At 50.2% G+C, this 27901-nt stretch overlaps 1 protein-coding gene across 2 annotated transcripts; it reads right to left on the bottom strand.

Annotated features, from left to right (window-relative positions):
- Positions 1–260: 260 nt before the first annotated feature.
- MAU2 (MAU2 sister chromatid cohesion factor) lies at positions 261–27791 on the bottom strand. 2 transcript variants are annotated; one of them, XM_090290060.1, is made up of 19 exons: positions 27484–27791; positions 19428–19445; positions 18972–19037; positions 18207–18302; positions 16638–16732; positions 13837–13864; positions 13352–13507; positions 12094–12240; positions 11921–12011; positions 10733–10836; positions 10102–10179; positions 9738–9803; positions 7821–7907; positions 6505–6554; positions 6229–6306; positions 5963–6074; positions 1678–1768; positions 778–905; positions 261–393 (listed from the first exon to the last, which is right to left on the bottom strand). In XM_090290060.1, exons 1-19 carry the CDS (start codon positions 27757–27759, stop codon positions 319–321), a joined length of 1842 nt encoding a protein of 613 aa, XP_090146186.1. In that variant the 5' UTR covers positions 27760–27791; the 3' UTR covers positions 261–318. The 2 variants fall into 2 exon arrangements, with proteins under 2 accessions (XP_090146186.1, XP_090146187.1); XM_090290061.1 differs by having other exon boundaries at positions 7824–7907.
- Positions 27792–27901: the final 110 nt, after the last annotated feature.

Genomic DNA, 27901 nt, shown 5'->3' with positions numbered 1-27901 from the left:
AGACTTGTAGCAGGACTGGCAATTCAAGCCCACTTTAAAGGATGGCTCTGGAAAGTTGGCTCCAACATTCCACCTGCAAGCCTCAGCACCAGGGTCCTGGTTCACAGTGGTAATGCTGCCCAGCTCTTCCTGGGAGGGTCGGAATTGGCCCTGCACACTCCCCTGGGACTTGGAAGCTCTGGAGACAGTTGGGAAATAAGCCTGGGACACCATGCCAGCATGCCTCAGAGGAAAGCACAAGTGCCGCCTGGGTGGATGTCTGCGACACACTGGGCCCCATGGAGGCCTTGAGAAGCTGGGTGGCCCCTTCCAGGGGCCTCACAAGAGGCTAGCCAGGCTGGTGTTGGGTCCATTCTGAGCTTGGAACTGCACAGGTGGCGGGCCATCTGTCCACTGTGGGAGGAGAAACACACAGGTGAGTTCCTTCCTAGGGAGGAGCAGGGTGCGCTGGGCCAAGTGTCCGCACCTGCAATGCTACCCTCCTCAGGCAGGTCACCCAGCCAGGGCCCTCTGTGCTCCACATCAGAGTAAGATGGGCACCAGGAAGGACCCTGTATCACCTGCTTGGGTGACTGGTGCCATTTCCCACATCTAAGGGCCTCCTGAGACTAGGCAAAGTTAGGGATTGCTGAAGAGATGGAGAGAGATAGCAGCCAAGTGTGTACTTTCTCCTCAGGGAGTGTGCCCCACACCCTGGAGGGCTTGCAAGCCAGGTGAGCCAGCCCTGAGGAGCCAACCAGCATTCATGTTCTGTCTCCCATGACCTTGTTTCCATACCGTGATAAGGTTATGCTCGGGGAGGCTGCATGCTTCGATGTGGTCCTGGAGCAGCTGTTGTGAGAAATTCTGGTGCATCTGGGCAGCTTCGTGAGCATCTATGGCATTCCCGCAGGCTTTGTTCAAGTCTGAGGGTAAAATACACATGGGGTAAGCCTGACTTGTCCTGCCACCACCACCATACCCTTTCCTTATGTAGGTGAAGCCCTAAAGTCAAACCTAGGCTCCACCATTGAGCTCCTGTGCACCCAGCAAGTCACCTGCCTTGAGCCCTGTCTCAGGGTCAGCCAAGCCTGCCTGCCAAGCAGCCCTCACATGTGCCCTGCTGAGTTCCTGAGTTGTGTGCTTGGACAAGGGTGAGCAGCGGGGCTAATAGGATCAGACACAGAGGCTGGTTGTACAGCAAAGGCCAGTGGGCACACAGGAGCTCACTAGAGCAGGGCACCCAACACCCACTTCTGAGGCAAGACTGAACAAGCTCACAAACCCCACTACAGACAGGAGCAGCCTGCCCCCCTGCTTCCTCCTCAGGGCCTAGGGCAAGTCTCTGTAAATGGGGGAGCAGGAGTAACAGCACTGCCACTTGATGAGTGCCCCCCCAAGTCCAGAGCATCCTGGCCAGTCCTGCCCAATGGAATGAGGCTGAGTGCCAGTGCTCACAGCCCAAGTCTTCGCCCAGATGCCAAGAATCATCCTCAGAGATCCCAGAGACTAAACCAGATCCTGCATTGAGCTGACACCATGACCAAGCCCAATGCCCACAGCCCTTAAATGGCCTCCCGAGAGCCTGAGGGTGTGCTAGAACTGGGGTTGTGGTCTGTAGAGGCCAGTCTGAGCAAAGGCCAAGGAGGGCTTACGTGGCATCTCTGATCTCTGGGAAAGTCTGGCTGCTGTACTCACCTCTCAGCAGAGCTGACGACCACAGCTGCACTGACATGTCCGGGATCTTGCTGGCCAGCTGCATGGCGGGCACCACCATGTTGTTACTCTCCTGTGGACCAAGAGCAGCCAGGGAGTTGGGGAGGCAGCAGGGACACCTCAGGCCCCACTTGCCATACCTGGCTCAGGCTATGTCCTCCTCCTGCTGCCTGGCAAGCTCCTACTCCTACTTCAGAGGCCATCTCGCATGTCCTTCTATGACTATAAAGTACTCCTTGACAATCTCAGGGAAAATTAAACTGCCTCCACTCCTTGGCTCTGTCTGGGGCACAGCTGCCATAGCACCTCTGCCTTGTCATTCTAACCAGAGAAGAAGGTACTGGCAGTAGTCAGCTCTGAACCCAGATCAGGAGCCAACTAGAAACGCAGATTCTGGGGTCCCAGGCCCAGGGAGGAGGCAGTAGCCTGCCCACTGGGAGTGATGAGGGTTGAATGGACACAGGAGGCAGAAGCCCGCTCCTGCGGAAGGCCACCTCAGACATAAGGAATGTTGGGTACAGGGTGACACTAGGAGAATTCCCTATGCAGTGGCCTGGGGGACACTCGTCACGTAGCCAAGAAACTTACAAATCCTCAAAACCAACTCCCAAGGCCTGGCTTCAACAACCATGGGTGTATAAGCATGCCTCCTTAGAGACACAAAAACCCAACAACTTCGTATTCTCCGAACTGGCACCTCAAAGATGAGCTCCAGGTAGGTCTCAAAGCTTTTCAAGACTGAACCAAGACTTCCAGCCAAGATGGAGACCTAGGCAGACACGCTAGGTTCTCCTCCACAACTAAGAAGGAATACAACTACCTCAAAACTATAGACAACCAGAAATTCCAGAAAATCAAGCTGCATGGAAGTCCACAAAGATATAAAGAGGAAATATTCATCCAGACAGGTAGGAGGGGTGGAGCTGGGGCGGAGAGGATGCGGTGTGGAGGCAGTGGCAGTGGCAGGCTGGTGGAAAGCACAGTCGCACATTTTAAAAAGTCGAGAGGGACAACTGAGGAGCGTTCCCAGTTCCTGACCAGACCGCGCAGCTCATGGTCCCAGCGTCAGGGAAAATCAAGTCTCATTGCTTCTGACTGTACAAACCGGTGGGGGTTGGAGCGGAGGAAAAAACTGCCGGTTTCTCAGCAGAGTCCACTTGTTTAAAGGGCCCCCACGGTCCTAGAATGTCCGAAGACCCACCCACTCCGGGAACGACGGCCAGGGCAACGGCTAGAGAGGCGCCAGTCTAGTGTGGAAGTGGGAGAGGTGCCTGGAAAAGGGGCGAGTGCTGAGCAAGTGGCATTGTTCCAACTCTGACCCCTCCCCCACATACAGCACCACAACGTGGTACAACTGGTCACCCTGTACTGACGAATCCCTAAGGCTCCACCCCTTACAGAGTAACAGGAGCAACAGCTCTACCTAAGACACAGAGGCAAACAAACACAGAAGCCTGTCAAAATGAGAAGACAGAGAAGAGAAGTATGGCCCAAAAGGGAGAATGCATCAAGATTCCAATGGGAGAACTAAATGACGAGGCGATAGCCAACTTAACAGACGCAGAGTTCAAAACACTGGTGATAAAGATGCTCACAGGCTTGACAGATATGCTTCAGTATGGCAAACGCATAGGGGAAGAAGTGAAGGCTATGCTAAATGAAACAAAGAAAAATCCACACAAGACCAATGGTGAAGGGAAGGAAACTGGGGTTCAAATCAATGATTTGGAATATAAGGAAGAAAAAAACAGTCAACCAGTACAGAATGAAGAAACAAGAATTGAAAAAAATGAGAGAGGCTTAGGAACCTCTCGGACAACTTTAAACATGCCAACATCCGAATCATAGGGGTGCCAGAAGGAGAAGAGGAAGAGCAAGAAATTGAAAGCTTATGTGAAAAAATAATGAAGGAAAACTTCCCAAAGTTGGTGAAGGAAATAGACATACAAGTCCAGGAAGCACAGAGAGTTCCAAATAAGCTAGACCCAAGGAGGATCACACGAAGACACATCATCATTAAAATGCCAAAGGTGAAAGATAAAGAGAGAATCTTAAAAGCAGCAAGAGAAAAGCAGAGAGTTACCTACAAAGGGGTGCCATAAGACTATCAGCTGATTTCTCAAAAGAAACTTTGCAGGCAAGATGGGATTGGCAAGAAGTATTCGAGGTGATGAAAAGCAAGGACCTACAACCAAGATTACTCTATCCAGCAAAGCTGTCATCTAGAATGGAAGGGCAGGTGAAGTACTTCCCAGACAAGGTAAAGCTAAAAGAGTTCATTATTACCAAGCTATTATTATATGAAATGTCAAAGGGACTTACTTAAGAAAAAGAAGATTAGAACTATGAACACTAAAATGACAACAAACTCACAACTACCAAGAACTGAATCTAAAAAATAAAAACAAAATCCAACTAAGCAAACCAGAATAGGAACAGAATCATAGGTATAGGAGGGTTATCAGCTGGGAGGGGGCAGGGGGAGAAATGGGGAAATGGTGCAGGGATTAAGAAGCATAACCGGTTGGTACAAAATACGACAGGGGGAAGTTAAGAATAGTATAGGAAACAGTGAAGCCAAAGAACTTATATGCATGACCCACGGACATGAACTAAGCGGGGGTGGGAATGCTGTAGGGCCGGGGGGTACTGGGCAAAGGGGAGCAAAGGGGAAAAAATGGGACTACTGTAACAACATAATCAATAAAATATACTTAAAAAAAAAAAAAAAGACTGAACCAAGCCTTTCCAAGACCTCAAAATGCACAGAACAGGAAAAATCACTCCAGGCCTAGGGCTTGGGCCTGTCTAGAAGCCACCTGAGGGAGCGTTCTTCTGGGTTCTTCTATGCCAGCTTGGGGGTTGCCCCACAGTCTGGTTTTGAAGGCTTGTGTGATCCTATGGTGTCCTGAGTGAGGCTGTCCACAAACTCGGAATGCCCACGGAAACTCCAGCCTAGCAGCCCACAGTAAAGCTGCCTTGCCCATCCTGCCCTGCTCAAGGTGGCTTCTGGAGACTTCTGGATAAATGAGTGGCAGGGAGATCTGGTTCTAAGCTTAGGTCTGGAGTTTGGGGCTGTGATCTTAATCTCCCCATATGAAAATGGGGTAATCACAGCCACTACACTGAGACTCAGGGACACAGCTGGTACTCAGTGGGGCTTCATGTTGCCCAGATACACACTGAGGCCATTGTCCTCACTGTGCTCAGAGACTGAGGAACAGAGCTGCACTCAGAAGGAAGAACCCATAGCTCTTTTTTCTTAGGGAATGGGGACATCCCCAGCCATGACCACCAGGACCTGAGCAGCAGGGTCCATTGATCTTGGGAAACACTTGTCATACAGTTGTGGGGAGGGGTACTACTAGGCTCATTGAAAAAGCTCATTCTTAGGAAGCCCTGGGCTTTGGTCAGATGAAACTTTGCAAGCCAAGACACCTGACCTACATCATCTGTCCTGTGAAAACAGCTGAAGTGAGGTTGTCTAAGTTACAGAGTAGATGCCAGTTCAATATTCTTGCTGCCATTAAAACAAAACAAAACAAAACAAAACAAACTCTAATATAGTGGGGTAGGGTAGAAAAGATATAATAAAATATCCTGAAAAACAAAACCTATGTGTGGCAGGGGTGGGTGGTAGAAAGAGCCAGAAGACAGAACATGCAATGATTTTCAACTTTGCTTCTCAGAATTTCTATGATGAACATGTCATATTTTATAATATGGACTAATGTGTTCTTTAAAAAATTAAAGGCACGTAAAGTCAATGGGTAAGAGCAGGCAATGATACACAACTGATGGGGGAGACACGGAGCTGGCCAATCCTACTAGGACCAGCCCCAGGGGCCACTCTAGGTGACGGGTGGAAACAAGGGTAACTTGAGGACACCATGTGTGCTGGGCACAAACAGAACCCAAGGGATTCAGAGTGAGAGGACACTTTTCCACCCCAAGTATTAACACACAGAAATGGTAATGACTTGTCTCAGCGTTGCCAGCTCCAGGCGGCCTCACCAAGCACTGGTCCATCTGCCCCACAGACTCACCCTCCAGGGCCCCAAAGTTCCCTGGTCCTGTCCCCCAAGCTGTATGAGCCAGGGCATTCCTGCCCCTGCCAAGTCTCATGAAGCTGAGAGGGTTGGCGGGGGGACCCACTGAAACAGATCATTGAGGGACACAGGATGCAAAGTGCTGCTTGGTTGTGCCCATCCCCACCCCCGAGTACCATGCTGGCTCCCTGCCCCTCAGCCTGTCCCTGGGCACTCACCCTGTGGTTCCCCAACACATAAAAAATGTGGCCCAGAAGCACCAGAGAGCAGGCTGTGAGCCGGTTCAAGTCTTCTGCATTGGACATCTTCAGAGTTTCTCGCAGAAATCGCCTACACGAGAAGAACAGACTAAGGCCCTGTCAGAATGCCTCATAGCCCTGAGTAGAACCCACCTGGCAGGGAGACAGAGGGCCTGAGCACACACTGTCAGGGGAGAAAACACCTAGAGGGCCAGCCCAGGTTGCCTGCCCTCTCTTACACTCACTTGGCCTCATTATAGCGTCCCTGGAAGAAGGAGAAGAGTCCGCGCACGTAGAAAGCCGCTGCTCGAAGGCAGTGAGAGCTGGGGGGAAAGTGAAGTGTCACAACTTGGTAGGGTTTTCGTAAGTGTAGCAGGCTTACAAAAGGGGAATGGGTGGTGGTGGTGCAAGGTGTTGGGGTATTGGGCAGCCAGGGGCCCCAAAGCTGCTGGCATCATCACAGAGAGCAGAAAATACATAAACCAGGCAGTAAAGTAGGACCTCAGTGTGGGGCCACCTACCTGACAGGGAAGCTGTGGTCTGGGTTGATCCTCTCCAACAAGCTGTACAGCTGCAAAGGAAATGTCAGTTCGGGTCACTCTGCATTTCTAAACATGAGTTCAGCCCCTAATATGCTAGTAAATTGACCAGCGCTGCCTGAATCCCTTGCCTGGGCAACCTACTGGTAGAGGGGTAGGGTCTTCTAGAGCAGGTGAGGGGACTACAGGACACTGCATAGGCTGCTTACTTCCTTACATACCCCCTCCATGGGAATCACAGCCTCCTGTGAGAAGGGTCTGGTGCAGGGTCCTCACAACCTTAACCTATCCTGCCCTGTGCCAGGTGGCGGGGTCAGGGTGCATGGGTAACTGCCCAGTCCCAGCCTTTCTATGGTCTAAAGGGCCAGGCCTAGATGAGCAAGATGAGCCTGCATGGGCCTGGGAGCTGGAGGTGAAGGAGGGATAATCTGGAGGTGTGGGAAAGGACCTGAGAGGCTCTGACAGGGAATGTCATGACTAATGTTTTAGTTCTTCTCAGGCTGTTTTTTGGAGATTGGCCTGGGGACAAGGTGGCTTCTGGTTCCCTTAAGGCCCCTCCAGAAGGCAGAACAGGGGTGAGAGTAGGGAGCAAAGATATAGGGGAGCTCTTGGCTCCCCTATGACCCACCAAGTGTGACCCATGGAGCCCACGCCTGGCGTCCAGATCACTCTGCCCTGCTGCTTCCTGACTGCCAAGAGTCCAAGGCTGGGCTCTCTGCTGCCTGTAGTGCAAAGCACCCGAACCAATCCAGAATCTGGGAGGTCAGCTAAACATTTTTTAGACAAGAGATGTTAGCCTGAACTAAAATGAAGGCTGTGGGGTGGAAAGAAGTGGCTGAACCTGATACACTCTGGAATAAGCCCAGAGCTCGGGGTATGCCAGGGGTGAAGGAAATCTCAGGGTTAGGGGGGAAATTTCAGGGATGAGGGCACTTGTCCTTTAAGGACAAACCCTGTGCCCTTCACCTGCATGATCCATGTCTGGGCATCAGGACAACCCTGAGCCAGTGCAAATGACTGCCCGAGCTGTTGTTCCTCAGAAGTGAGCCACAGGCTTGTCATTGTACAGCAAATAGCTCAGGGTAGAAAAACCTGAATTTGCTCCAGGAGATTTGACAAAGCTTGGCTTGTTTTCAATAGGAAACATTTATATTCCAGATGTGGCCTCTCCCAAGACATGCAATACTCTGAGGACAGATATGCTGGGACTGCTGAGATGGCTGGCCCAGGACACCCCCAACCCTAGCCCCTGAATAAAGTTGAAAGAAAGGATACCAAACATGAAGATTGTCACCTACTACCTCTTGGTGTCTATTTCCTTCCCGTATATACACACTCGCCAGGTTGGTCACAATGAAGGCCCACAGTTCCTGGTGGTTGGTGAGCTGAAATCGGGACACAGGATGTTAGAGTCCACTCACGGCATGGGGGCCACCCACTCTCTTGGGGCTACTGTGGAGTCTCCTATCCTCTTTGTTTCACACACACCCTACACACCCTTCTCCTAAACCCAAGAACAGTACAGCTGTTAGTTCTTTTTGCTATAAAACCATCATCTGTTATGAGAAATTTAGGAAACCAGTCACCCTAATCCTGTCCTCAGAACACGCTACATTTTGATCTATCTTCTGCTTGTTTCTCAGGACTGAGATCCGAGCAACCACTCCCTCCACACCACAGTGACCCTAAGACCTTGTGAGCGCTGATACAGCATAAGGCACATACTGGTCTTGGAAAGGCTCCAGCCAGGAAGGAGGCCAGAGATGCTACTGATGGCCAGTGGTGGACAGACCATCGTCCACAGTTCTTGGGAACTGAGAACAGCCAAGAGAGGGACTGATCTGAGCCATTCAAGTCATCATCCAGACCCTGGTTTCTAGCAGGTTGAGTAAGCACAGCTGTGCAAAAGGCTGAGGGCACTAGGGGTCCAGAAGGTCTTCTGATGCAGCAAAAACACTCTGGTTAGTTTGTTGTAGGACCACAGGAAGTGATCTTGTTTGGGGCCAAGGGGGTAGGGTTGGAGTTCTGGCTGCACCACTTCCCCGCCATTTCCTCTCAGCTAATGAGGGATTTGCTGGGACACACAATCAGAGCAATCGACACTTATGGGAAGTGAGATGAGGAGGAAGGGACCAAGAGAACCTCATAGGCAGTGTGAGGCAGGTGTGGGGAGGGGTCCCGACAGCCTGAGTTGACTGGGGCACAGAATGGCCATGAAAGGCCATCGGAGTGGGCACTGTGTTTGCTCTTCATGCTCTGGTATGTTGCCTATACCCATAGCCATGCAAACCACCCTGGAGGAACAGTAATACCACCTGAGCCCAATCCTGGAGACTGACACAAGGGACAGAGCGGAGCTCCCTGTATGATAGTCAGGGTATACCTAATACCCCCAGTGACCTCACCTGAGTCACAGAACCACCCCCACAACCCATCATCTCTGCCTGGGTCTGCCCCAGGACCACCAGGAGGAAGGTGCTGCTGGCCTCCTTTTCCTGGGAGCACCAAGGTGAGGATGTACTTATCTGGTCCTGGAGTGAAGTGAACAGAGCTGAGTTCTGCCACTGGGCTGCTGACTCCTGGGCCTGTTGACTCCACAATGATGTGGCACCAGCCACATCTGAGGCCAGGACATGCTCTAGCAGAACTTCCTCCTAACCTGGCAGCACTGGGTAGCCTCTGTCCCAGAGTAACCAGGTCATGGGGCTGGTGCAGGATCAGGGTACACCCAGCTTTGTGTCCCAGCTATGCCATAGGGTAGTTCTAGGGAGCTCCTGAACCCTACCGAGTGACTGCATCTTCAGCTATGGTATGAGCCATCACCAGCCTGGTTGGGCTATTGGGGGTGCTGAGAATCAGGAGTCAAAGTGACTGAACAAGCTGTAGCACCAGTGGGTGCCGGTCTCCTTCATGGCTGCCTTTTGGTTCAGCAGAGGAAGACCCATCCTAGGCTGATTAAGAGCCCCCTTATCCACAGCTATCCCCTGTCAGGCTGTGCTGCCAGCACTGGCCTTGTCCCCATCTGAGAAGCACAGGATCTGCCACGGAAAGCTCTGGATAAACAGTGCATCACGGTCACAGCTGGCATCAGACTGAATGCTTTGGAGTCAACCACTGACCACGGTTTTGTGTGGCTGTCATCCTCATCACAGCCCATGCCTGATTCCTTAATAAGAAGCACTGCCTGCCCCACACAGTGAGGGCCAGCACCTTACCCGCAGAGCTGTGGTGAACTGGGCTTCTGCGTTGTCCATGCAGTTGACAGAGACACAGTACAGGCCCTGGAAGAAGGAAATGGTGAGGGCTTGAGGACTTGCCACTTGTCCAGGGCTGCATGGCTATACCTGGATAAGCCTGACAAGTGACTCTATGAGGCAGCCACACCTGAGCTTTTTCCCCAGCAAGAAGGCAAAAAGATGGCATGCTGAGTTATTTCCTCCTCCCAGAATCTCGGTTGGCTTGGGCTTGAGGTGCCCATCAGAATGAAGTCCACTGGGAATATTACAGATTCTGCCTGGGGTGACAGTCATGGGGTCACTAACTAGAATGGGGCTGGGGTGGGCAGCCCTGCATACTCACCAGCAGCGTGTGCAGCTGTGCTGCGTGGTTGGAGAAGAGCCGGGGTGACTGCTGGCACAGCTGGCAGACCTGGGAAATCTGCCGGGAGAACATGCCCAATGTCACACACAGGACCTGTAATCTAGGACCTGTTGTCCACATCCTGCCTGCCCTAACTTGGGTTCAAAATTCTGGCAGATAAGCCTGTTGTGGCGGAAAAGGGCAGCTCTGATCTTGCAGACAGTGATCCTTGTCTATGACCTATCTTCTCCCTTTCCAACGTGTCTTAGCCATCACCACCCTTGCCCTGCTTAAGGGCCCGTGCCCTCTCAGGAAGATAGGCAGCAAGGGTTACATGGGGCAGGGAGGGGATCGCTGTCAGTGGATCCCAAACTCCAGGGTCCATAGTCTTTAGGCATGTGAGCTTTTAGGGAAAGGCCCATTGATTTCTGTATCAGATTATCTGATCAACTGTGCTCAACATGGCCACCAACTGCTACATTATAATGGAATGACAAAGATAAATGTCCTGCTGACATGCACTGGGCAAATTTACATTATCCTATGCAGTGACCTCTGAGACCTGGAAAACTCCAACCACCTGCTCCCTGGTTCTCCTACCCAGTGTGTGCATGGCCCCCAGTGGCCTTACCTCCTGTAGTGCGGTGGCCTTGTGTCCTGTGACAAGCCTGCACATAATGATGTGTTCAAGCAGGATCACTTGGAAGGAGGACAGGATGGGGCTGCAGTCGAGCACTGGAGGTGAGAGGGGAATGAGCACTCGGAGTGTGCAGCTGGAGAAGCCGAAGACATGCTGACTCCTGGTCTAGCCTCCCACCACACAGACCCATTGACTACCAGATATGAGCCTACTTGCTCTGCTGGGCACCAGGCCAGGACCCAGCCTGTCACTTCACTCATGCCTACTGCACCCTCAAGTGAGGGGTTCATCTCCCTTTGGAGGTGGGTAGACAGGCTCAAAGCAGGTTCTGGAGACCAAAGTATTATAATTGTAAGAAATCCCTGGAGGGACTTGTTTTCCATCCTCAACCACCACAACTCAAGTCACGTGCTCAAGAACACTCCAGACACCTGGGTTCTAGAAATGTTGACATTGTCCAGGAAAATGAGACCATGTGACAGCCTCAGGCAGTAGGAGGAAGGCCAAATTCCTGGCTGCCCTGAGTGGCTGTCCTCAGGTTGGAACTAGACAGAGCAGACCTTTCTCAACTTGGCCAGAGTGAATGGACTGTGATTCCCAAGGGCTTTGGTTCTCTGGCTGATGGCTCCTCCCCTAGCAGAGCTGACAAAGGGTAGAGGGACTAGGTAAGCAGGTTAACGGGGACACTGAACCAGAGCTCTGGGTTCCTGGCAGTGAAAGGTCCCTGGTTCTAAAGGATAGATTAGTCAAGTTTCCAGGAAAAACCCACAACCTACAGGGCATCTACTGTCAATTAGCAAGAACCAAATTCAGATCCGGGCCTCATGCTGAGCACAATCCATGTCAGAACACTGATAATAACAGCCACCTCATTTCAGCTGGGCACTGTTGTCTCCACAGGCCCAGGTGGGATCTGGCTATCTCAGCTGTCTTTGTAGTGGGGTGGACAGGACAGAGATGGCACAAGACCCCTAGTCAGGGATCAAAGGTCAAGCTTCAGCCTGGCCTCCTCCGTCCTGACCCCAGGTCACCCTCGTTTGCCAACTAGGGTAAAAGACCCACAGGCAGGGACTCATGGGGACTGCTTGGTATTGTGGTCTTTCACACCCAGCCCAAGGCAATGGCTGGGCCACCCACCGAGGAGTGCAGTGGCCATGTGACCCACCCAGCCTGACTTACTCTTGAGTTTCTCCAGCTGCATGAGTGCCTTGTCTGTATACTTTTGTGCCTTCTCCAGGTAGCCAGCCTGCATGGAGTGCATCACGGTCACCTGGCGACAAGACCAGATGGTGGTGATCATTAGGGCCCTCTCTTCACCCACCTGGCCCCCAGCCTCAGCCCCAGGGACTCACCAGGTAGACAAGCACGCACATGTGTTCCTTGGGCAGCCAGTGGAAGAGGTCAGCAGGGTTGCTAGGCAAGATCTCATCATCATGCAGTGTGGAGATGGTCTGAATGCACTGCTGCAGCTGCTTCAGGCATGGCTTCACGCTCTTCACCTACAGCAGGAGGACAGCACCACAAACCTGAGCACTTACCCACTCTCAAAGGGCTCCAGCTCACCAGCCCCTTTTTCCTAAGAGCTCCTGGCACACCTACCACCTAGAGAGCCTGCCCCCAAATGGGTCAGCAGGCTCTCATGGTTGGGGACAGGGTCAGGGCCAGGACCTGGGGGGGGAGGGGTCATTGATGGGACTGAGGTTCAGCCACCACCCAATGCTGGGCCCAACACCAAGGACAGGAAGAGGCCTGTCTAAGAACCAGCATGACCTACGTTTTCACCTTCCTGCAGTGACCCTCAGAGGGCAGGATAGGGCTGGGGAAGCCAGCAGTCATCCTTGGGCAGGAAGTGGCCTCCTGGGCCCAGGAGTCCTACAGGTGCGTTATCTTGTACAAACTGGCCTCTGGGCACTAGGAAACCCTGTCCCAAGGTCCCATAGGACATGTCCAGAGCACCCCATGAGTCTGCTGTGTTTCTATGCATTGGGCACAGCACTTGGCCCAAAAGTGGGCACAGGTGGGGGAACTGAGGCAGTCCCTTACCAATGAGAGGCCTGCCCAGCACTTTCTGGGGCTCTACCTGTGGTGTCCTGTCAGTTGAGGCCAGGTCTGTGGGCAGTCACTGGGACAGGGTGGAATGAGGGGGATGGGGCAGCACCCCCAATGACTGAGATATTCACCCACAGAGAGTACCACCTTTCCTCAACCACACGCGGATTACGGAGTCAAGTCTTGGACACAGCTGATTCTGTCAGTCCCTACTCGAACCCCACAATGCTCTCATCAGATGGGGGTGGTGGACACACACTGCTTGAATACCTGCTCTGTGTGTCAGGCACCTTGGCAGAATCCTCATGGTTTATTATCACAGAAATGTATGAGCCCATGCTACTCCCAACATGGGGATAGGCCACTCTCAGAGCATCCTCTGCCCTCAGGGGCGTAGTACTCAGGCCAGAGCACAATCGGGTATGTGGGAGAGCTAAGTCCTAAATGAGATGCACTTTCTGGTGAGGGACAGGAGGTAACAACAGAGAGGGTACCTCAGTCCCACGCCCCCTCACCGGCTGCCTGCTCCCCAGCAGTCCTACTGTGGGAGGCACTACACACCTGCCCTGCATCCAGGTAGTGTGTCACCTGGAGCACCAGGAAGAAGACGCGTAAAGACTCCTTCTGGATGGGGTTTCCCTGCCAGTTCTCAACAATCTGTCCACAGAGGGTCAGCAGTGGGTGGACTTCCTGCAACTTGCGCTCCATCAGCAGCAGCTGCAGAGGGAGAAGCACAGGCACTGAGAGCCCCTCCCAGTGCACAGGGCCACCAACTGCTTGCCCACCCACTGGGGGACTGGAGGAACCATGCAGGGAGGGTGAAAAGCCGGGCTGGAACCCAAATCCAGGCTGCTCCTTCTTCAGCACAAATCGCACAATCTGGAATCTGAGTTTCACCTCTGAACCCCACTGGAGCACAGGGGCCTCGCTCTTGTGGCTGCCCGCGGTGCTTAAGGGTCTGGGTGTCCATAGGGCTGCACCACAGTGAGCAGGAGCCCGTCCTCATGTCCACCACACCAGCACCATTCTGCTCAGCCTCAACTTACCATCCCTTTGCTGAGCAGGAACAGTGCCCTGGAAAACAAGAGAGAGGGAGTCAGTCTGCGAGGCCCAGGTGCCTCCTGGGATGACTACGACCCCACTGTTCACAGGGACCAACAAGCAACCTCAGGGGATGGTTAAGCAGATGACAGGGGCCCCCAGCAGCCCCCAATTAGGCTGGTTTTATTTACAAAACTGCTCTACTTTGTCCTATTCAATCGTTATGTTTTTGGCCTAATTTAGACACTCATGTGGCTCAAAAGCCCAAAAGGCATAGACAGATGCTCAGAAAGCAGAGAAGGACAGGGTGCAGGACAGCATGCCTGCCACAATCTCACTCTTGCTGACACAATACTGAACAGCATAGGGTGTGGGGAAAATGGCCTGGCCTGGGCATCTGAACCCAAATCCACACTTCACTGTGGCCTCTCTGCTCCTCCCCTTCCTCACCTGTGACTGGCCAAGCCCCCTTGGGTTCTCCTGAGTGTTAAGAGGGTGAACGTGGGGAGCCCTAGGCACATTAGCAGCCTCACCATCCACTGTCTTCACCCATAATAGTTAGCAAGGCTAAATTTCTATTGTCTCTTTTAAACCTTTAGGTACTTTCTGAATGTGTGTCTACTGCTGTCACCACCAACAAAAATAAGATAAGCATGTTACAAAGTTTAGGAAACAACCAGAACAATGGGGGAGGAAGCCAGGGAGGTGGTCATTTTCTTCAGGAACAACTGTGGTCAGACAAGAGCCCAAGGCCCTAGTTTGTTAAACATCTGACTCTGTCCTACCAGCCTTGGCAGAGTCCCTGTGTGCTGAGGCCAACACCTCATCAAGTGGGTGCTGTTCTATTTTACAGGTGAGGAGACTAAGGTGGGAGGTCACAGTGAAATAGCCCAAGAAATATCTCTGCTCCAGGACCCCAAGCTCTTTCCTCTTATTACGTCATGGTATGAACACTCTTGGTCTACCTGCCTGCTATTCAACCACTGAAACCTAAGGCTTGGAACTTCACGTTAAGGTTCCCATGTTGTCACATAAGAAGCACAGGCTCAGAGGCCCTACATCAATGGTCGAAGTTCTGTGCCCTGTGCCCCGGTGGAGCCCATCTAAGCTGCCTACCCACAGTGGCACAGAAGCCTGTCTGGGGACACTCATGTGTGAAAATGCACAGTGTGGCTGTCTCTGTGCCCTGCAAAGTGTGTCAACACGGACACAGTGATGGCTGCAACATAAAGGGGCCAGGAAGGGCCAGGAATCTGAGGCCAGCTTGTGTGACACCTGTCATCTCAGGGCAGGGCTACTAAGGGATAAGGACAGTCTATGGAAAACTGTGTCTCCACATGGGCACTTGAGTCTAGAGCTCAGAGAAGAGTTGGGGACCATTTTGTCTCAACAACTCGATGAGATAAGCTTAGCTCCACGAGATGGAATTTTCCAGGACCCCAATGCACGCAACAGAATATAAGCACTGCTGCCTGAAGTCTGTCTAGTGCAGAGGATTCCTCTCTTCAAAGGAAAAAAGAGACTAGAGAGCCTTTACAGAGGGTGCACAGTGAAGCTCCTGTGGCCTCCGACCCCTGACTCCCAACCCCAGGGTATAAGTCTCCAGATGGCCTAAGCAGTTTAATGTATAACATGAACCTATGTCCCTTCTTTTATACAAACATCTGCTTATTCCTCTTACTGTGTCTGTTGTCGTGCATCTAAAAGCACCCACGCACCTTGAGAGGGACACTGGGATTACCTTAGGTGCTGCCAAGCACACTGGGTACGCCCTCTGTGGGCACTGCTCTCACATCTGTACCACAAAGGGGATCAGCCCAGAAAATTGTAGGAGCACTTTTTTAAAAAAGATTATTTATTTATTTATTTTCAGAGAACGGGGATTGGAGAAAGAGAGGGAGAGAAACATCAATGTATGAAAGAAACATCGACTGGTTGCCTCCCCCACTCGCCTAACTGGGGACCTGGCCTGCAACCCAGGCATGTGCCCTGACCGAGTTTGTAGGCTGACGCTCCACCTACTGAGCCACACCAGCCAAGGCTGTACGAGCACTTTTTATTTCAAGATACTAGATAAGGCCCTGGCCAAGAGGCTCAGTTGGTTGGAGTGTTGCCCCGTACACCAAAAGGCTGCAGGTTTGATTCCTGGTTAGGGTACACACCTAGGCTGTGGGTTCAAACCCCGGTTGGAGCACGTAAGGGAGCCAACTGATCAATGTCTCTCTCTCCCTCTCCTTTCTTTCCTCTCTAAAAATCAATGGAACATATCCTCGGGTGAGGATGAAAAAAAAGAAAGAAAAAGGAAAAAGATACTAGGTATGTGTAAATGCTGATGGTGCTGAGAATGCCAGCTGTCTCTCACTGTCAGAGTCACTCTTCAACTTCATGAATTGGCAAAATGAATTGATGGGATAAAAGGCATCCTGGTGGTGCTTTATGTTTTTTCAAATATTCATTTTTAGAGAGACAGGAAAGAAGGGGGAAAGAGAAGGAAAGAAACATCAATGTGCAAGAGAATCATTGATTGGTTGCCTCTTGCACGTCCACATCTGGGGACCTGGTCCGCGACCCAGGCATGTGCCCTGACTGGAAATCGAACCAGCAACGTTTTGGTCCGCAGGCTGGTTTTCAATCCACTGAGCCAAACCAACCAGGACTTGGTGGTGCTTTAATTTGTACATCTCTTACTACGTGTGCAGGTGACTACTGTTTCATGCTGAAATGCCAGTTCGATTTGTTTCCCCAAGATCAAATAGCCGAGCCCTTTCCAAGTAAGAAGGGAGGGATGTGGGGAAAGGGTGCCTACCGTGTGTACTCGGATCCCACCACCCGTGCATACTCGGCTCCCACGCCTAGGAGGTCACAGGCCGACACCAGGTCCTTCTCAAGGGTGTGCAGTTGCTAAAAAGGACAGAGAACAATCATCTTTGCTTCCAAAACTCTTGCTTTATAGTACTTAGCACCAGACCTTCATGCTTCATTAGAGAGTTAAAGTGACCCTCCCCACCTGTCAACAAAATTGCCTCAGTGTCAGTTTTGAGCTAAATTAACCAAATCATGTCATCATTGTTGACTGCTTTGAGTACAGAACTTTGTTCTGCCTACAGTGTACATCATCTAAGTTTAATGTTGCATAAAGCCAGCAGTTAACACTCATGGGCATGGACCCCCAGGGCTGCACAAGTGTGTCTCTGCACTTTGCAGGTCACCTTCAGGGGCTGATCACTAGGGAGGAGCCAGAAGTAGCCCAAACAAGGAGAAACACCTTCAGGGATAAGTGTCTACAGGAGTTTCAAACCCAAAAGCCTTAGCAGACTAAAAGGAAGGGATATTGTGGGGACTCAGTTGAGCCTGAGCTCCCAGGTGCATGCAGCACCCTCCAACTCTATGACCTGAGGCAGGTGCCTCAATGCCTGATCCACTACCTATCTGCCATGGGCAAAGCATACATGGGAGGATTAAAGAAGACAATGCTGTGTGGGATAGCAGTAGGCCAGGGGGAAGAGCTCAGGAATACTGGCTGGGTGAGCTCTTCCCAGAAGAGACCCTGATTCACACCCTATTGGAATGAGGGGCTCCCATCGGGGGCAGGGAGGAACAATTCCAACCAAGGGCCCATGCCTTGTATACACAGGCAGTGATAGGACTGTGTCACGGAAGGTAGGCAAGAAGCAGTATAAAGTAGACCGGGTCAGGGACAGGAGAGGGGGGAGGCTGGCAGTGAGAGGGAAATATGGGCAGCACCCAGGACAGAAGAGGCATCTCTCAGAATGGAGCCAACCTACCCCAGAGCCTTCAGGCCCAGTCACTAGAGCCAAGAAGGCCCAGTCCAGAGAGCACCATCTGTCTAAGCATCCCAGAGCACTGTGACCAGGGCACCACTATATCTGGGGAGCTAAAAGGAGGTTATTAGAGGGGGGACGAGTTTGTGTCACAGCAACCCTGTAAGGGCCTAACTCTAGCAGGTATTCACTGCCCAATGGGCAGCCCCTTGGAATCTCAGCACAGCTTTTAAAAAAGATGGTGGGCTTCTGGCAAGAAATGTTCCCAAATTTAAGTGAACACAGGCCAAAAGGAGAACCGAGAAGGGAGGGGAATGCAATGACAAGGCCTGAGTGAGCCGCTGGGGAGACAGGCCCTCCTACCAACCACCCCTGATGCTGAATGTAAGACCTGTGCTGGGGCTACTGCTGAGGCTGGAGGGGACTTGTGAGCAGGCTAAAGAATCATTCCTGTGTCCCCATCCTCTTGGTGCAGTAGTCTAAGGAGGGCCTGTGTGTCTGGAGTCTGCCTTTATTTGTAGTTAGGTGGGTGTGTCCTAAGGTCACGACCCCACTCAACAGTCACACATCTTGGCCAGGCCTACAGTACTCACAGCAAGCTGGAAGAGCAGGCGGCAGTGCCAGTATGGGGTCTGCTGTGAAATCTGGATCGCTTTCCGCAGCAATGGCTTTGCTGCATCGACAGAATTCTGAAAGGAAACAGTCACACTTAAGAGAGGAAAAGAAAGAAACTGGCAAACAAGCTGGATTCCTTATGCAGCAACTGGAGTGCCAGAAGGCCACTCCCATTCACACTCATCAAAGGATTTGGGATTGCCGATATACTTTATTAAAAGAAGAAAGATATTTTATTGGACTCACTGGCTGGGAGGTTTTTGCATTGCTCTTAAAATAACTCATTCGACTAAACTGAAAGTAGCTTTAGTCCAATTAAATGACAATTACCATCTTTATTGTTCTACAAGAGAGAGGGGCCAGGCGTGTGAAGCACCCACTCTCTGCTGCCCAGGGAGGCTGACACGCTGCTGCTCAAAGAGGGAAAAGGTGAGTTTCAGCTACACCTGAGATCAGGAACCAGATTAAGAATAACTATATGGACTTGTTCAGGAACTAACTGTCTTTAGCCTAAGAACAAGGCTGTTTTCCAAGTCTCTGGAAAGTCTCAGAAAAATATTCTATTGGCCCTCATGAGCAACTGATCACCCAGAGCCACCCCATGTCAGGATACAGAAGGCAGTAAAGTAAAGGTAAGCATTAAAAGCCAAGAGGAAGTCAGTTCACTCCTGAAAGCACCAATTTGCCATGGTACCTTCACTACAGGGAGAGGGGCTCTGCTTTCAGAAACCATAGGTTCTTACCTCTTGACAGTATAATTCAGACAAAAGACTTGCTGCTTCAAATTTAACATCTTCAAACTGTGGGATCTAGTGACATCTGGTTAAGGAAGTACAGATGCTGCTAAAAGGTCAGTTTAAAAGGAAGAAAGCATGGGGTTCTTACACTGCATAAGTTTGCTGGTCAGGTGCATTCTCACTTGCTCTGAAACCCCAAGTTCATGCATTCCCCCAGCAATCCCCGAGCTTGATGCTGGCCAGATGTGGAGCTGGAAGCCAGGGCTTGAGGAGGAGCATGGCACCAACGGAGAGGCTGATGGTCTGAAGGGGAAGCCAAGGCTGAACAGAGATTCTCCAGGTGGTCTGAGGGGCAAGAGCTAAACCCACGGGGTACATCATAGCAGGAATTCACATTTCTAATATATTCTTTTTATTTAAACAGAGCACTTCTTAAAGGAAACAGTACTAAGAAAAGGATACTTGCTGTGATATCAACCACTGAAAGAGAAAGAAAAAAGTATTAATTCTCAGCCAAATGCTTGGCACATGCTCACTAGCTCTGCTTTGGGGTTTACAGATTGTCCTGTCACAAAGACTGCAGGTGTTCAGGTAAGTGGGAAGGTGGCCTATGGGCTCATTTCCTCCTAACCCAGCAACCAGAGCGTGCCTGGGGGAGAGGGAAGAAGCATTTGCTCCCTTACTGACAGGGTCTTCCTGTCCTACCAGGCTCCTGAGTTCAGGCCAGAGCCCCTCCCACTAGGGCCACAATGTTTCAGAGGGGGAAAGAGTTGAGAGGGGCCCTCACATGCCACTCATTGCAGTATCCTGACAGCAAATCATGACATATGAGTAATCAATTACAACTGGAGAGTGGATCTGGGGGGTGTCAGTCCTTTCTTGGAAGCAGCATTTAAAAGATGCTTGGAAATGAGCAAAGTTAGCTTCAGAGAGGAGGGAGGAAAGCTCCAGGAAGGATTTGTGTGGGCAGCACCAGGACAAGAGGTGGCAGAGATGATTCTGAGATCTGAGCTTGCAGGTCCCTCTGTTGGCATACATGCAAGATGTGGTTCAGACAATGACATACTCCCACTGGGGACTTCTGTGCCCTTGAGTTCCACATTCCAACAGGAGGTAGTGAGGTGCCAGAAGAGTCTACCACACTGACCACAGTCTGTCAGACCGTCTAGGACTCAAGTATTCATCTGATACCTGTTCCACAAATGGTCTCAAGAGTTCTGATGGGTGTTGGGAAGGCAGATCTTGAACTGAACAGAAGACCCTGACTTGCCATGCTCTGTGGGAGAACAGCACAAGGTGGGGGTGGGGGTGCACATCTGGGGTTGGGATATGTGTGTGTGTTTCCAGGCAATGGAGGAGTGGGAGGTGCTCTCGGCAAAGAAGAGCCTGAGAAAAAGCAGAAAGCCAGGAAGATAAGGTTGGAAGCTTATGTGCTATACTGGCAGTGGTGACTGTGGGTCAGAATGCCCTGATGTCACCCATAGAGGCTGACTCAATCAGAGGCATAAAACAAAAGCGCCCAATGACATCTTATTTATTGTTTAAAAGATTTTATTTATTTATCTTTAGAGGGGAAGGGAGGGAGAAAAGGAGAGAGAGAATTATTGATGTGCGAGAGAAACATCAATTAATTGCCTCTCACACGCTTCCAACTGGGGAATTGGCCTGAATGCAGGCATGTGCCCTGATTGGGAATCAAACCAGTGACCCTTCAGTTCACAGGCCTGTGCTCAGTCCACTGAGCCACACCAGCCAGGGCAGGTCTGAATTTTTAAGAGTATCCTAGCTTTCCAGCACTTAAGATGTTAAGTGAGGACGTGGTGGGCCCTCCAGTGAGAAACTCTGGATTCTCTGGGTCTTCCGGTAGGAACCGTGACCAACTGTACTAACAACGCAGAAGCCAAAAAAATTTGTGTATCATCTCTGTGAAGGGGTTAAAGGGACGACTGAACAGACTTCCTGTTGCTGTTGTGGGTGACATGGTGGTAATCATGTGGCACATCCAGTGGTGGTAATCAAACAACAAAGGTCATACTGGAGAGAAGATTGAGTGTTTCTTTATTTTGAAGATAATGTGGAGGTCAGAGTAAACAATAAAGGCGAGATGAAAGGTTTTGCCATCACAGGACCAGTAGCAAAGGACTGTGCAGAATTTTTGGTCCAGGATTGCATTCAATGTATTTGTATTCAGTGTATTTGTGAAGAAAAAAAAAACATTAAAAATTATTCCTCCACCCCCAACAAAGAGTATCTGAGATGCAGCAAAGAGAATGCAGAGGGAAGTGGAGCCAGAGGCTGAAGGCCCAAGGGGCTGCTGACTGGGAAGGTGAGCAGGAGGAGGGGCCAGTGAAGTCTGGGGGCAGCTTTGGGTCTGGAGACGCCTTTGGGGCAAGAGTGAGTGGTGGAGAAAGAAGACACAAAAGAGGCTGGGAAATACTTGGAACTGGATCCCAGACCAGCTGCCTGAAAGACACAAGGGGCTGGGGGGAGCTGTGGAAGAAGAATAGAGAAAAGAGAAGGGGGGTTGGGGAGGAGGAGGAGGAGGAGGGGGGGGGGAGAACTCAGTGCCACTGAGCTCCTCTTTCATGCACACGCACACAAGCACATGTGTGGGTGCACACACAATGCACACATGTACACGTGTGCTTTCAGAGCCCAAGCAAAATGCACTCTGCAGCCAGCCTGAGTATACCTTCCCAAAGCCCCACTGCAGCAGGGTCAGCAGGGGCTCAAGGTCCCCAGAAGGAAGGGCCAGTGCCTGCTGCCAGGAGTGCAGTCTCAGAGGTGAGGTTCCTCACCTGAAGGCTGTCTACAGAGACAGCGGGGACAAGCCCAGTTACAGCCACGTGTATATGATGCCACGAATGTGGTAAACACAGAAGTTCGGGCTTGTTTTCTAAAAAAGCCATTCCTTCCCACGGGGAAAGGCAGTCCAGCAAAGTAAACTTCCTGAAGGCCACCAACTTGGAGGAGGAATGGGATGCTATGGAGAAGACTGCGTAACTGAAGAGCTGGGCTAGGGGCAGGCTGAGATCTGGCCCAACCCTGAGAATCAGTGGTTCCACAACTCAACTCCACGGGCAAGACCTACCTCGGGCAAGGCGTCTGTGCAGAAGGGGAGCCCTCTAGCAAGAATACAGGGTGGATAAAGAGAACACAGAGGACACACACAAGGACGGGACTGGGGGTATGGGCCCACATGGAGGAGCTGGATCTTGGTGGTCCTTGGCATCTGTTCCCAGGGTCACAACCTGCTTTCATTTTCTTATGTGTATGCTGTGCCCCTACTTTAAACATCCCCACATGGGGGATGTTAGGTAAAGCCTTACGATGCGCCTCCTCATGGTACTGCATACCTAGTTCATGGAACGGTCTGACGCACAGGAGGTGCTTGGGAAACATTTGTCACACAAACAACTTCATCTAGTGTCACCACAAAATGAGAGCTTCCTTATATGTGAATGGCCACAGAACTGAGGCTTATGACTTTCAAACACAAAGACCTAACTCCTAAATGACATCAGACAGCTCCCTTCAAACATCACTGCTCTGTGTCCAGGAATCAGCACCAGTGACACCTTGAGCCATCCCCCCGACAATGACCCAGTTCCAAAGCTAGAAGCTACAGAACTGGCCCAGTGTCAGGGCAAGCCAGTCCACTTTCTCAGATTGATTGTCAGTCAGATGCCAATCAAATGACTTCATTTTTATATATTTTTAACACTTATAACATAAAATCACAAATCAGAAATATACAAACATCAGAAATATATGCATCTCACAAATAAAATACCAAGGTTGCTACCTTACCCAAAGCTGCTACCTCATCTTATGTTTTACTTTGTAACGTTAAAAAACAGCTTTTATGTCTCCTCCTTCATGATAGGAAAGCAGCCAAAGTGAGTGCAGGCCCTGTGCTGTGGGGAGGCTGCAGGCTCAGGGCAGACCTGAACAACCCTACCAAAAGTCCCTGGGGTCACCTTGGGGCTCTCAGGGAAAGCAAGGGTCACTGCAGGGCCAAAATCTACCCTCAGGGATGGAAGGACCCAGATCAGCATACCTTTCATGCTTGGAGGATCCAATTCAGGGTTGAGAGCATTTTAAGGATTCTTTGTACTTCTTTTTTTTTTTTTTTTTTTTTAAGATCAGGTTTTAAATAACCAAAATGTGCAGAAAGTTATCAACTGCAACATCTTTGGGATGAAGCACAGTACTTAGGAGCCAGTCTTGCCTCTTTTTCCTGAGTGACAATGTTTACAAGCATCTCCCTGTCAACTCAGAAGTGGTCTCCACCTTGTGGGTTTGTTGAGGATCCAATGAGAGACAGTGTCCTAAAAGCATGAATGTATGGCCTGGCATGCAGAAGGCACCAACAATACTATGGTAATTCCCAGGCAGAAACCAGAAGAATCGAGCTGGAGGGGAGGCAGAGAGCATGATGGTGGAACTGTGATGGTTCCTAAACAAATTTCAAATCCTGAGGTCAGAGATTCATAGAGCAAAGAAAATGGAAATGAAAAGAGGAGGAAGCACAGATCACTCTTCCATAAAAATGCTTAACACCAAGCTCTGTAAATACAGCTTCTGCACAAGGTTCTGCTCCTGGTGAACGGGGCATGAAATTTAGCAGGACACAGTCATGATCCTGGAGGATAACAGATCTGCTCCAGTTGTGCCTGATGATGAAAGGCTCACCACTGAGCCCCTTCAGGTCTTAAAAAGAGGAAGGGAAGCACTGAATTACTTTCTGGGATGGTAAAACAGAGACTGTCAGGCTAAACCTGAAGGAAACATTAACAACTCTCTGGACAGCAGTTTGGAGCTGCTTTCTAGTTCAGATGAGCAAATTCGCCACTAAAAAGGAGCTCTGTTCCAAAAGCAATGAGAAAATAAACGCAGCCTTGACATGGATACTGCAGTCAGAGAGACCACTGTACGTAGAATGACTGCCTGGATTACAGCAAATAAAGATCAATTATTTCAGAGAAGTAGCATTTATTTCTCTGTGGCTCTTAGATCAGAAAAATTCTAAGACGATGATGTATTTTCCAGGCCAAGGGATAAAGAGAAATATGACAAAAAATGAGAAAGTTAAGGGGGAATGTGCAAATTACTGAAATGGAACTGTCTGCTCGAAAGGCAGTGTGAAAATAAGGAAGGCTAAAAGGTCACAGAGGAATAGATGTATAGCAAGAGGAAAAATAAGGTGAAAAAGAAATGTAAAGGAACACAATTTGACAGAAATAGTCTCGCAATTTCTCTAGCCAAGAGACTTCTGAGTAAAGCATCATCCTTTATAATCACGAACTATTTACTGAAGGAATCAGAGCAGCCAAAAACTCTGACAACACATCTACATCGCTGCCAAAACCACAATCAAAAGAGAAAGGCTCTCAGGTTAAGGGTCCGATTGTACACTGTAATAGTTACAGGATCTACCGAGCAGACCCAAGGAATGAGGTAGCCAGGAGCGGCTCCAAGGGTCTGCAGAGGCAGGTTTCATTGAGATCAATGACTTCAACCTCAATAAAGCCACTGAGGAAAGGGAGAAACACCCTTCACGCCTCTGATGAGAACACTTAACAGATGATTCTTTCAAAGCTGGTAGAATTAATGAAGCAGATGGGTAAGTTTATTATATATTCCTTCTATAAAGCTTACAAATACAATTAAGAAAGCAGTTAGAAACTGACATTAAGCAGACAGAAAAGTAAATAATCTAACCTTATATTTAAAAAATACTATTACCAAGGAGGTTATCATTTCTCAGAGAAAGCAAATGATGATGAAAACAACAGGGAAGCTGAATGTAGTACTAACTCTAGAGGCCAATTAAGTTTTACCTACAGCACTTATAAGTTAGAGAAATTAGTTCAGGAAAGAACAGCAGGGGGGATGATCAAGGAGAAAATTGTCATAAAATACTTGAAAGTTATTTACCTCTTTAAAAAGTTTTTGTTTTTTGTTTTTGTTGTTGTTGTTACTCTGGGTTACTCCCTGAAAAGAAATTGGAACCCCTTTGGCCATTTGCTCTTCAGGACTAGAACCTAGCAAACCACTTCTCAAAAGAATATATTATGATTCTTTATCAAGTGAGTCTGGGAAAGGAAAGAATAAAAGTTCGTAGCTGCTTGATTAGAGAGAAACACACAGCTGATAAAGAATGAAGATTAAAGAAAGCATGCTTGAATTGCAATGCAAAAGAAGATCATAAACAACTGCAGAAAGAAAACAGCATGGATAACTGCACTTCAGTTGAAATCTGAACAAATTCCCAGCTGGGGATGCAAATGACAGAAAGAAAAGGATTTCCAGGTGTTAATAACAGCAGTATGAGCTATGGAGGGGACCTGTGGCTCTGTAGAAGACCCCACAAGATACAGGGTTCTGTAAAATCAAGGGAAGCCACTTCGCAAGGTTAAGAGTTTAAGAGTACGAGTCCAAAAAAGCCAAGTGGCTACAAGGAAGCAATCTGAGGCATGGCTGCTTCCCTTTGACAGCACTAACTTACCAAAATGCAATGATATACACAGTGACTATAAGATACTGTCAGAAACAATGGTTTCCAAGACAAAGGAAGGGAGGTGGCAGGATTTGTTATTTATCAAGAGAAGGGAGAACTTCAGAACAGGGACCCTGGGCCCCAGGCCCTAGGAGTCACAGCCCCCAGCCACCCCATATCTAAGGAAACCTGGTGCCTTATTTGATCTCAGCCTCATCATTGCCCCAGAGAGACCCTGACACAAACTAGTCACAGGCCACTGACAGCTTGGGCACTCCTTGGGAATCGCCTGACACCCCAAGGAGTTCTCCAGGCTCACTTCCTTTACCCCATTTAAGGTTTTGCTCAAATAGTTACCTCTGCCAAAAATGGCTCCCCATCAACTCCACCCTTTCTCCCTGGTCCATGTTTTTCATGGTTCTTCTATCACTGCCTAACCTCTTACTACATATTTATTGTCTCCCTAACTAAAATATAAGCTTATGTGGGCAGGGACTGTTTTAGTTATTGCTGATCCCAGCACCTAGAAGAGGGCTTGGCACCTGGTGTGAGCTGAATATGTGTGGAATGACTGAAAAAATAAAACTGCACAAAACCAGTAACAATTAATTGTCTTGGCACAGAACCTGGAGATCTTAAGCCTGAGTTTGAGCCCAATTTTGTTAATAACTTGCCATGTGGCTATGGCCAAATCACTTTACCTCTCTGGGTCCTTACTGCCTCACTGCTGAAACAAGAAAGTTGATCAAGCAAGGAGTAAAGTTCCCTTCCAACTCTTTACAGTATGTAAAACAAAGATCTTGTATCCTCCCAAAGGCAACTAATTATCAACCACGGATGGGTTCCAGTTTACTTCAGATCGATACATTTTATTTTACTTTTAAAGTATTTATTTATCTTTTGGAGAGAGGGGAAGGGAGGGAGAAAGAGAGGAAAAGAAACACTGATGTGCAAAGATATAGTACACTGATTGCCTCTCAATGCAGCCAACTGGGGACCTGGTCCAAAACCTAGGCATGTGCCCTGACCAGGAATCGAACAAGCGCCCTATTGGTTCACAGGCTGCACTCAATCCACTGGCCCACACCAGCCAGGGCAGATCAATACATTTTAAAAATCTAAGTTGCTTCTTTAATCAGAATAAGAAAGTAAATGGCAAATGAAAGCATGGTCTGACAGGAGTTCAGTGTTGCTGTGAGAAGATTCTTTGAAGCACCAAGACCTCACAAGTCAAGACGGGAGGTGGGGAGGTTTAGGTCCGCCCTCTGAAGAGGATGGACTAGTGGGAGGTGGGAAAAAAAGAAGTCACCGGGTGAATACAGAGAAAGCAAGAGCTGGGAGATCCCCTTCTCCCAACCTTCACCATTGAGCAACTGGTCCTGGAATCGAGACCCCACATACACACACACACATACACTGTTCTACCTCCTTATAGGACTTAAAGTGACTAACTCTAGGCTCTGGGCCTTTGCCTCCCATATATGACCCCACACATCACTAATGGGGGCACGATACTCTCCAGACACTTAATCAGACTTCCGGGTCCAGGGAGGGAATGCTTTCCTAGATTTTCTGAGACAGAACTTCAGATTCCCAAGGGATGCCTGGACTGTCACCATGACCCTCCATTATCCCGAGACACTCTAGGAGGGAGAGTTAAGGCTGATACTTCCGGGGCTGAGCCCTGAGAAGGTGGAGGCTGCAGGACGCGCTGGCGATCTGGGGACGTCTCCATAGGCGCCAACAGGTCGTCTTCTGAAAACCTGAAGAACTCGGGGACCCTGTTTCTCCTCAGAAGAGCGGGGTCCTGGACCCTGTGTTAAATAACGTATGGGGCGAGGACCTAGGGTTCCCCAAGAGACTGGCGGCTTTGGGGTCCTGGGATTCATGCGGAAGTCGCACCTCAGGTCCCCCAAGGAGCGGCCCAGGCTGCCCTCACCCGCTGCGGTCGCGGCCCGTCAGCTCGGGTCCCAGAAGGAGCCTGCACTCCTCCCTCGCTGCAGGGCCCGCGCTCACCGCTTTCTCCAGATGGCTACGCGCCTGCTCGCTGTTCTTCGTGTGGTGGTAGAGCACGGAGCCAAGCTGCAGGTGCGTGCGGGCCTCGATGCGCTGCGGCGGCTTGAAGGGGAACACAGCCTGCAGGCAGTGTACACATAGGCGGATCTTGGGAGGGCTGGACGTGCGGAAGTGCTCGGCGAAGCCCAGAAGTGCCAGGTACCATGACTCGGCCGCCTCAGCCTGCGCTGCTTGGGCCGCGGCCGCCTGGGCCACTGCCGCAGCCTGAGCCGCCATTTTGGCCTCCACAACAACAAGCCGTCGCCAGAGGGAGGCGGAAGCAGGCGCACGGGGCGGGGCCGGCACACCTTGCGTCTCTCGCGAGAGCTGCTGCACAAAGCATCCTGGAACATGTAGTTTATATTTGGAGTAGCTGCGA

This window comes from Furipterus horrens, unplaced genomic scaffold, assembly GCF_987537825.1.
Source record: "Furipterus horrens unplaced genomic scaffold, mFurHor1.1.pri manual_scaffold_10, whole genome shotgun sequence".
Lineage (NCBI taxonomy): Eukaryota > Metazoa > Chordata > Mammalia > Chiroptera > Furipteridae > Furipterus > Furipterus horrens.
This window is presented reverse-complemented; position numbering and strand designations above follow the sequence as displayed.

Coding starts and splice junctions, on each gene's coding strand:
- MAU2 (XM_090290060.1), bottom strand. CDS start 27,759: ATGGCGGCTCAGGCTGCGGCAGTGGCCCAGGCGGCCGCGGCCCAAGCA. Junction 18,303..18,971: donor CTGAATTATACTGTCAAGAG/GTAAGAACCTAT, acceptor GTTTCCTTTCAG/AATTCTGTCGATGCAGCAAA. Junction 9,804..10,101: donor CACAGCTGCACACGCTGCTG/GTGAGTATGCAG, acceptor TCCTTCTTCCAG/GGCCTGTACTGTGTCTCTGT.